This window comes from Microtus ochrogaster, unplaced genomic scaffold (genome assembly GCF_000317375.1).
Source record: "Microtus ochrogaster isolate Prairie Vole_2 unplaced genomic scaffold, MicOch1.0 UNK16, whole genome shotgun sequence".
Taxonomy (NCBI): domain Eukaryota; kingdom Metazoa; phylum Chordata; class Mammalia; order Rodentia; family Cricetidae; genus Microtus; species Microtus ochrogaster.
The window spans coordinates 2,702,912-2,713,558 of record NW_004949114.1 but is presented as its reverse complement, the minus strand read 5'-3'; the positions used below and the strand labels follow the sequence as shown (position 1 = coordinate 2,713,558).

The 10,647-nt window shown below is 46.8% G+C and overlaps 1 protein-coding gene across 4 annotated transcripts in view; it reads right to left on the bottom strand.

Annotated features, from left to right (window-relative positions):
• Positions 1-10,647, bottom strand: part of LOC101989722 (GON-4-like protein) — a 49,637-nt gene that overhangs the window by 9,612 nt on the left and 29,378 nt on the right. For all 4 annotated transcript variants that reach the window (XM_026789215.1, XM_005367128.3, XM_013353790.2 and 1 more), the window contains exons 18-23: positions 9,834-9,984; positions 7,192-7,308; positions 5,270-6,946; positions 3,368-3,623; positions 2,571-2,755; positions 1,468-1,665 (exon numbers count right to left, since the gene is read on the bottom strand). In XM_026789215.1, the coding sequence (XP_026645016.1) occupies positions 1,468-1,665; positions 2,571-2,755; positions 3,368-3,623; positions 5,270-6,946; positions 7,192-7,308; positions 9,834-9,984 (2,584 nt within the window). The remainder of the gene's footprint in view (positions 1-1,467; positions 1,666-2,570; positions 2,756-3,367; positions 3,624-5,269; positions 6,947-7,191; positions 7,309-9,833; positions 9,985-10,647) is intronic.

Sequence of the window (10,647 nt, the reverse complement as noted above, 5' to 3'; positions counted from 1 at the left end):
TACAGGAGTATGGATTTGGAGACCTGAGTTAGAGCTCACCCATTTCCTAGCAGTGTGGAAAAACTGTTTACAGGAGTATGGATTTGGAGACCTGACTTAGAGCTCACCCATTTCCTAGCAGTGTGGCTTGGATAAGAGCCATGAAAAATCTGGAGATTAGCTCTCATTACTAGATATGGCTTCCATTCCTCTTGCATATAAGGAAAGCATATTTCTAAATTTCTTGGTTCATGAAGAAATAGAAGTTTTTAAAGACCAAATTACATAGCTCTGAAACTTTCTTTCTTTCTTTCTTTCTTTCTTTCTTTCTTTCTTTCTTTCTTTTTTTTTTTTTTTTTTTTCGAGACAGGGTTTCTCTGTGGCTTTGGAGCCTGTCCTGGAACTAGCTCTGTAGAATAGGCTGGTCTCGAACTCACAGAGATCCGCCTGCCTCTGCCTCCCGAGTGCTGGGATTAAAGGCGTGCGCCACCACCGCCCGGCCCTGAAAATTATTTTGCACATGCATTCATTCAATCATCACAAAGATGCCAGAATGAGGTGGACATTTTATTCACAATTAACCATCAAATGCTCACAAATCCACGAGAACGCCGTGATAATTCCCTTCACTCCTATTGCTACCCACTGGGACAGGAAGTCTACAACGACTGACTTCTGCTCCTTCTCCCTCCCTCCAGTCTCCATCCATCCCCTTCTGTCTCTGCCTTTCAAGTACAAGAACAAGGAGGAGCAGCCACGCCCAATGTGCCGTTCCTCCCATTTCAACTCTTAGGCTTCAAATTTTTGCTTTAATTAATTATATTTTTTTAGGGCAGGAATTCATTATGTCCCCCAGGATATTGAAAACACGTGAATCCTAGGCTGGCCATGAAGCAGCAGCAATCCTTCTGCCTCAGTTTACTGTTCTACTCTAGTGTTCTATAAAGTATCACCATAAAGGATTATGTATGACATATCTGACTATTTTTATAATCTACATATTTTACAGACTTTATTCATGAAAATGAAACCTCTTAGAAGGCAGAAATATTAATTTTTTTAAGTACTACAGTCATAGCATCTATGTGTTTGCCTGACACTCAACAAATATTCAGTAAAGGAAACAGCTAGGACACAGTGGTGCACACCTTTTAATGCCAGCACTGGAGAGGTCATGGCTATCCTGGTCTACACTGTGCGTTCCAGGCCAGCCAAGGCTACACAGAGACTCTGTTTTAAAAAAGGGGGGAGGGGGGAGGAACCCAAAAAAATACTTTTCTCCAGTGAGGAGAGAGGGAAGAATATGACTTCCGGAGGTCTCTACTGGTACTACAGAAAACACTTTGTAAACAGACAGGAGGACAGAACTGGGAAGAAAGACCTGAGAAGACTGTGAAATGGGTTGAGGGTGACCTAAAGACTCAGAAGACTGGCACTATTTGACTCGGCTGTATTCAAGCCCTGTCTGCCTCTGAGCAGACTACTTACTAGTCCACAGGACAGGGCTTGTTCCGGAAGCAGGAAAGCAGCAAAGTCCTTCAAGAGCTGAGGCCAGTCTTGGAGTAGGGTTTGCAAGCTTTTGTAGAGATCCACAGCAGTCTGCCTCTGGGTACTTGACTCAAACTCATAGATGACTTGAAGGAAATCTTCATACTTGCCAGGGATATGCTGGAGAGCTTCTCGCACCTACATACAAGACTTCCAATAGTCAACATCCTTTCCTTGGGCCTCCAGAACATGCAAGGGCACAGGAGAAAAAGTCACGGTCACAGTTCTAAGAGTTAGCCTTCAGAGGCTCTCCCTGACCTGAGGTTGACAAAGGACACAGAACAAGCAGCAAGGCAGACTTGCTTTTCTCTGAGGGGCAACTGGACAACCTGTATTTTCTTGAGATTAGAGACACAAAACTAAGGATTCCTAAGATTGCCTTAAATGACATGAGTCCCAAATATAACCTAATAAGAGGAATTTTTGGATTCTAATAAAGGTCATACCAGGTACATTAATACCCGAACTTAGAACGTTAATAACAGCAGACAGCAGCAGCAACACCAGCAGCTGCATCAGCTAAGCGCTCTGTCGGATGATTAACTAAGAAGCAAGCAGCTACACAGGGTAGCAAGAGACAACAAAAGCCCAGGGTGTACAATCTCGAGATTAGCACACCAGGCTACATACTACCTGCCATTCTTTTCACTAAACACTCACTAATGGTAGCAGTCAACCCAATCTGTGAACTCACAACGTGGCACTGCGGACAGCAGTATCACCATCCCCTAATCCCTGGCTGAAAGAGAGATGGGTTGAGGATAAGGGCACTGAGGCTGAACTCTGGAGCCCCTTGCGGGTCTCTAAGAGAACTAACTCTGTGGCAAATATAAGCAAACAAGGCAGACACAAAACCTATTGTGCATGTAGGAAAAACCTTAGTTCTGACTGTGCTGGACCAGGCCAGTCCAAGGCTAGAAGAACACTTCCTGCTGGGCGACCTGCTTAGTCACATTTCCAGTTCACAACATCTCCTCCAGAGCAGCAGCAGCCACGTGCACACAGATGGGCATTAAAAACTAAAGAATTAGCTGTTTGCCTACCCTGGTGAGGTAAGCCTGGGCAAAGGCCAGGTCCTTCTGTTCCCTGAGGGGGTCCCGATCAAGAATGTCCTCATCATACAGCAACAACAGTTTGGCAGTATCCTTGCTGGCCCGAGCCCGACTTCCCCGTTTGTTCCGAGCTCGATGACCGCTTCGGCTTTTTCCAGCAGTTTTGGTGTTGTCTCCTTGGAGTACATGTGAAAAAAATTCTTTCTCAATCCTTATAAATATGCAACCCACAATAAGTGCACTCATCCCTTACAGTTATGCACAACATGGAAAAGAATAGCCAGAAAATGGAAGGCAAAACAATCCTGCCTCCTTGCATAGGCATAGCCAGCTAGCAAAGAGAGCTACGAAGTGCTGGGGAGGCAAGAACACTGAGGACTGCAGCTGGAACACCCAGCCCCTTGCCAGTGTACAATGTTACAATGGGGAGAGGCACTGTAACAAACAACACTGCCTGAGCTATGCAGTAAGACCCGGCCTCAAAACAGAGAAAAGAAGTTTAAGGAGTAAACATGAAAGCCAAACAGTTCATAACTTCAAGAACAGAGGAGGCAAGAACCACAAATAAAACAGAGTGACTTCACGTAAATGAAGTGTTGAAGAGATTCTAAATTTCTGTCTTTTGTGTTTCAAAGGCGCCAACCTATTCAGTTTGGGGAAGGAAAGCTGCGGAGAGAGAAAGGAGCTTCCCGGCTACTCGGGGACTCTGTAAGCTGCACACTGTGCACACTGTCCCCTGGGCACTGCAGCCAAGGGAGACTTGTCCTGAGAGGGACAGCTGCACTCACCTGGTGGGGTTATACTGGTCTCTACTTCTGGAGCAGTCTTGGGTAAGGCCAAGGTAGAAGGGGGCTTCTCAGCAGCATCTCCAACTGCTCCATCATTCACTTCATCCTCTTTCTGCAAGGCTTCCATCCCTTCTGTCTCCTCTTCCTCTTCTTCTTCTGGCTCAGAGTTCTCCTCCTGGGAGTTCTCTTCCTCAGACTCACCCTCCTGACTCATGCTCCTTTCAGAAGCCAGCCATGTCAGCTTCTCCATTGTTTCCTAAATGCACCCCAAAGACTGTTTACAAGGGATCCCAGCAGCTCACAGAGCTGAAGTACAGGAGCAGGGTCAGGAGGATCTAAGGTAAAGCAGGGCCACCACTCTGGACTGGAGAAGTCTGAGGGCACTGGGGACAGGGACAGGCAGGACATGACCCATACCTAGGAGGTTTTTAACTGTCTCTCTCTTCTTGTTGGGTGTTGTTCTTTGCTTCCTTTCTGAAGGGTTGGGGATGGAATCAGGGCCTTGCGCATGACAACTACATGCTCGATTATATACCTATTCCTCTAGTTCTTAAGAGCTATTTAAATTTTGCTTTGTATTGTGAGATGGGGTTTCTCTGTATAGCCTTCGCTGCCCAAGAACTAGGTCTGTAGACCAGGCTGGCCTGAAATTCAGAGAGACCCACCTTCCTCTGCCTCCCAAGTGCTGGTACTAACAGAAGGGCCCAGCTAAACTTTTTTTTTTGTAATATTTATTATATATACAATATTCTGTCTGTAGGCCAGAAGAGGGCACCAGACCTCACTACAGATGGTTGTGAGCCACCATGTGGTTGCTGGGAATTGAACTCCAGACCTTTAGAAGAGCAGGCAATGCTCTTAACAGCTGAGCCATCTCTCCAGCCCCCAGCTAAACTTTTTTTAATCATTACATTATTATGATTATAAGAGCTTTGCCTACATGTATACCTGAGTACCACATGCCTACAAAGGCCTGAAGATGGTACACGATCCTCTGAAACTGAAGTTACTGTAGATTGTGAGAAGCCAGGTGGGTGAGGACTCAAATCATGGTCTTATGGAAAAGGAACAAGTGTTCTTTTGTTCTGGTTGGTGGTTTGTTTTAGACAGGATTTCTAAAATGCAGTAAAAGGCAGTACTGGGGTTCGTGCTGTGCGTCAGGTTGACCGTGAACTCGTCTACCTGCACTAATCCTGAGCGCTGTGATTAAAGACCTGCAATACTAGTGCCAGGCACAGAAGCTGTTCTTAACTGTGGAGCCATCTTTTCCCCACCACGGGTTTTTTTTTTTTTTAAATCTCATTTATCTATGTCTGTATACATTCGCTGGGGGTCCATGCATGCTGTGGAACCCATGGGAGGGGCCCAGAGTATCAATTATAGAAATCAGTTCTCCGTATACCATGTGACCCCAGGGAATGCACTCAAGCCATTAAGGTAGGCAACAGGTGTCATGTTACCTATAGCCCCCGTGCTATGAGCTTTGCTGTTGGTTTGTCTGATATTTAAAGCATACTCAAGGAGTCAATGAGATGGGTCAACAGGTACAGACAACAGCTGTCAAGCCTGACATTCTGAGCTCAATTCCTGGGTCCAACATGATGGAAGGAGATAACCATCTCCTCCTGGTCCTCTGACCTCTACACACATGCCATATTATGCACATACCCAAATAAATAAAAGAATAAATGCAAAAATAGAAAAATAAAGTATGCTCAAGCAATTCAAACTGACAATGAAATATGCACAACCCAAAGAGAATGTCCCCTTTCCATAGCACGTCACAAGTCTCTAAATTATGTCCCATAATGCAATCACAAGTCAAAGGACACTTTATGACTATAACATACAAAGGAACATTGTACTGAGTCCGCATATACTTGCAACTACTCTGGTTCTTACCTGGAGCTCCGGGACAGACAGCACAGACTCCTCAGAAGCTGATGATAGTTCATCTTCTTCATCTTGGGTGAGGTCATCAAAGTCGTCATCCTCTTCTTCCTCAGGCCCATCTTTCTCTCCTCCAGTGTCTGGTCCTGCTGGGGTCTCCACAGACTGACCCTCAGCACTGGCTGAATCCTCAGGCTTCCCTGGAGGACTGCTAAGAATCATGTCCTGCTCCATGGAGGATAGAGTGCTTTTTGGTAATCCTTTGCTTCCAACTCCACTTGTGCACCCCTCATGGGGCGGGTCTTGGGACACAGAAAGGGATTTAGCGGGCTGAGTCTCCTCCTGCAGGACTGTGTCTTTTCTCATCTCTAGGGCACTACTCAGCTTCTCCTGAGGGCAGCCACTGTCGGCTTCCACAGAGCATTCTTCTTTCACTTTCTCCCCCGGGAAGTTAACAGAGATTTCCTCCACACAGTCCTCGGCTTCTATCTTCACCATTTCTTCCAAACCCTTCGGTGCACAGTTCAGAGATTCCTGAAGACTGGGAGACAATGGCTCTAAAGCCTGCCCAACCTGTTCTATTTTCACACCCGTCCAGCCATGGGCACTCGATTCAGACGATGTGCCCTGGCTTTCTGGACTGGATGAGAGACGCCATGGCCGAGGCTCCTCTTTGGAGAAGACAGCAGTACAGAGGGGAGTTAGTTCCTGGGGTTTCAATGTGGACTCAGAGTTTTGAGGAGCATTTTTTCCATCAGCAATACCCAAGTTCGCTTGAGCCTTATCTTCAGGAATAGATGGTACAGGAAGAGTCAGAGGATTGCCAGAAACAATTAAGGGTGAGATGGAAGAGGCCACGAGCGGTTGGGTTAACGGGCAGGGGAAGGAAGGGTTAACCAGGAGAGTGGTGATAGGAATGGTCTGCGGATTTGGGGCCACGGCTGCACTAACGGGCTGGATAACGTTACAGCCACTGGCTAGGCCTACAACCTTCACTGTGGCGGCAGGAACCGTGAAGATGACAGGTGTGGAGTGGATGATGGGGGCAGGTTTCACACAAGGAGAAACCTTGGCCACTTTTCTTCTTGTGGGCTTCCGCCTCACATATGGCTTTCGAAATTTCGAAGGGGCAAGCGAGGGCAGCATTATTTTGGGTGCAGAACAAGAAGGCAGTGATGGCTGAGACTCAGACAGGGGGAAGCTGGTCCTGGCTTCAGGACCAGAAGGTACAGCAGGCTGTGCTGCAGGAGACACAAAAGTATCTTCTCCGCTGACCCCCACAGGAGGGAAACCTGGAAGTGTCTGTAAGACAGTGTTTGGTTGCATCAGATGAGGAATTTGGACCACCCTGTTGCTTGGAGGGATTTTTGATTGAGTAGGCCAGGTTGATATTTTCCCAGGGTTGAACACGGGCTGAACACAGGGACTCGGTTGGATGAGGAGGGGCTTCTGGACCAATGGCCGCTTCTGTCGCCAAGCCTTTCTGGAAAAACGCTTGGAACCTGGCTTCAATTTGAGCACCACACCCTTGGGCATCAGCAATGGGTACCGAGTGGCACTCCCCACTTCAGGGCCGGCTTTCTCCAAGTGCTGATCTGTGCCGCTCTCTGTGGCTGTGGTCACATTTGCTCCTTCTGCAGCGCCTTCAGCTATGTTCCGAAGTTCATCCTGAATGGACTGCAGACTGGCCTGAGGAAACAGAAACACTGTGCTCTAGCACATGTCAGAATCTAGGGGAAAGAAAATGACCTTTCTGGGCTCTAAGGATTAGTAGAAGACAGTCCCGAGAAGGGTTTCTCTGTGCAGCAGTGTTCTAGGAAAACCACATCCCAAGTGTATGACCTTCCTGAATTTTGTGTCAGAAATTATCATCTAACTCCTACAGGGACTTTTAGGGACTTCTGCCTCACGCAGACGTTGAAGGATGGCCAGACCTTTAGCCAGAATGGGAGCCGGTGTTCCTCCTTCTCAATGGGCGGTTTCCACTGATGTGGCTGGATCTCTTCACAGCACCTCACGAGAACTGGCAGCTGTTTGGTCTTCTTATAAAACTAAGCAAGAAACCATATTTTAAAGTCATATTTGTTCAGACTGGTAAATGGGGAGGAGGGTTGGTTTTCTGACACACAGGGATGACTCAGTAATAAATGTTGATATCTGTGCATCTCAAACAATATTCCGATAATTAATCAAAGTCTCACAAATATTAAATGTATACATGTAAATGTGCATCCTGAATTATCACCGACACTCAAAACTATCTCAGCACTTAGAGGAGAGATAGGGGGATCACTGGGACTTCCAGTCTAGCCTGGTCTACAAAGTGAGTTGCAGCAAAGTGAGCTGTTACTCAAAAAACCCTGTCTGGAAACAAACAAAAAGACTCAAATTATCTTCCCCAAGGACACCCCTTGGAGGGAAACTTGGAAATGTAGGGAACACAGAAAAGGAAGTCAATAATCTTATTAAACATTTGCTTGAGCACACAGCCCTTTCCCTCCTCTAACAGAAGCGACTTTCACCAAGGAAGAGTGGTGAGCGGAAAAGACACTGCCAACCAGGCGCAATGGGGAAAACTATGACCCCAGAGGGAAAGGAAGAGGAAGAGACACACTGTGACGGTTTCAATTCCAGAGTCAATGGGTTGAAGGTGCTGGCGCGCACCTTTAATCCCAGCACTTGGGAAGCAAAGGCAGGCAGATCTCAGTAAATTCTAGACCAGCCTGGTCTGCATGGCAAGCTCCAGGACAGCCACACAGATAGATTCCTGTCTCAAACAAACAAACAAGCAAGAAATAAAAAGAATAACTGGGCCAGGCAGTTGGGCTGAGCATGAGAAAAATGAGTTCATAAGTTCATAGCTACAAGGAAGAACAGACTTTCTCAAGTTGTCCTCTGACCTCGTGTGTGCGTGTGTGCACTGTGGCATGTACATGCCCTTACCAAGAAAAATAAGTGTGATTTAAAAAAAAAATCAATCAATCAAGGGACTGACAGATAGTTCAGCAATTAAACGTGCTTACTGCTCCTGCCATGGACCTGGATTCAGTTCCAAAACCCACACTGGGCGGCTCACACCCATCTGTACCTGTAGTTCACAGATCAATGTCCTCTTCTGACCTCCAAGGGCACCGGAACACACACGGTGCACATACACGCAGGCACACACAAATACACATAGAAAACGACAAATCTAGCCGGGCGGTGGTGGCGCACGCCTTTAATCCCAGCACTCGGGAGGCAGAGGCAGGCGGGTCTCTGTGAGTTCGAGACCAGCCTGGTCTACAAGAGCTAGTTCCAGGATAGGCTCCAAAACCACAGAGAAACCCTGTCTCGAAAAACCAAAAAAAAAAAAAAAAAAAAAAAAGAAAACGACAAATCTTAAACACACACACATACACAAATTGGAAGTACATCAGTAAGTAAGGTGAGTTGGGGGTGTGGTTTAGTGATTCCTCGACTCTTAGCACTGAAGGAAGAAAGAGAAGGGAAGGAAAGAGGGAGGTCAGAAAGAGAAAGGAAGGCAGGAGGGCAGAAATCCATGGCTGAGATTAGTAAGTCAGTGATAAACCTACTGTGTAATGAAGGGGTAAGCACATCACCTTCCAACAATGTGGGCAACGAGGAAAAGGGATGAAACACTTCCACAACTAAAGCCTCGAAAAAGCTTCCTGGACCTTTAAACTACTTAAATCTTTTCTCTGTTGTTTGTTTTCTTATTTTTCTCCTCTTAACAGGATAATGTTATAGAGCCGTGGATAGACCCAGACTCACAGCAATTCCAGGCTCTCTGTCCCAAGGGTGCAGAGGTTAGGTCTACGACACCACACCTGGCTTACCGGCTCAGCGGTTAAGAGCTCTCATAGAGGACCCCAAACTGAGTTCCCAGCACACCGCTGTCAGCCCAGGTGGAAAGGAATCTCTCTGTTAGCCCTGACTGTCCTGGAGCATGCAATATGTACAGGCTGGTCGAGATAGAACTTACTGAGATCTACCTGCCTTTGCCTCCCAAATGCTGGGATTAAAGGTGCGCACCAGCACCTCCAGCCAGCCATTGACTTTGGAAATGAAACTATCCCAGTCTGCCCCTTCCTCTTCCTTTTCCCCTGGGATTACAGCTGTGTCAGGTGGCTCACAACTGCACATGACTGCAGCTTAAGGGGATCTGAACCATTGCACACGATTGCATGCACCCACACACAGATACAGGCTTAATTAAAAACAAAAGCAGCCCTGTGGAGAAGGTTTGGAAATGCAATGCTGTCAGCCTGTAGGACGTCAGAGGAAGGGAGACACAAGAGGCTAGAAGGGTCCAGGACTCTGGAATCCTTTGGCCTGAATAATTTCTTACTAGGGAATATCCAAAAGGGAGGCTAAGATGAAGGTACTCCAGAGCAAATTAATGGATGAATGTCTTACAAAGGAAAGTTAGAACTAATCTAAGACAGTGGGAGAACTGTCCTTTAAACAGTCCTCTCTGGGAGGGACTTCACTGCCTTCACGGAGAGCTGAAGGGGGAGAAAGGGCTGGGTGCTCCTCTGCAGGAGGCACAGGGGAGCTTGCAGGAAACACTCACTTTAATCACGTTGTTAGGAGCTCTGTTCTGGTTGAGGTTCTTGATTCTCACCGTCAGCTGGTGAGCGGTCTTACAAGTTACAAGGTACTTGCTGATTAGAGGTTTAGGAAACTCAGTGCCTTCGAAGTGCTTCAGTCCTAAAGCTAGCAGACTGAGAGAGAAGCAAAGATACAACCTAACTTCACAGACCTTTCTTCAAAAGAGCTCTCCAAACAGCTCATGCTTCACGAGCGCCTTCTACACCTTCAGATATTTACAGAGTACTGAGTACTTTAAAAGCAAACACAATGGGATCAGTGGCGTAGGGAAGACTCTACATCACTCCCACAGCACTGTTAATAAAATTGCTTTCAAGTTCACTGTGCAAACATCCTTGGTGAGCTCTTGGGATAACAACACAGAAGAACCGGAGGCTGGGGCAGGAGATGCCATATCCGACCAGCCTGGGTCCATGGCACAAGCCTATATCAAGAGAACAAGGGCTGTCATGTAACTCGCTGGACTGAACTCCAGTACGCCCAGCTTGGTTTCAAATATAACATAATCAGGGCCAGTGATCCAGCACTAGTCAAGCGCTAATGAGGCTGGTCACATTTCAAAACAATAACAAAAAGCATAACATCTCACAGAGTAAGCTGCTACAGGCATGGTGGCACACTTCTGCAACCTCAACCCTGTTGAAAGGCTGAGGCAGAACCACTGCTTTAAGCTGGAGGCTAGTCCAGGCTACACAATAACACTGTTGTTTTCCTCCCCAAACAAACAAGAAGAAAACAAACCTAAATAAAAAGCAAAGGAGGAAATCTTCATCACA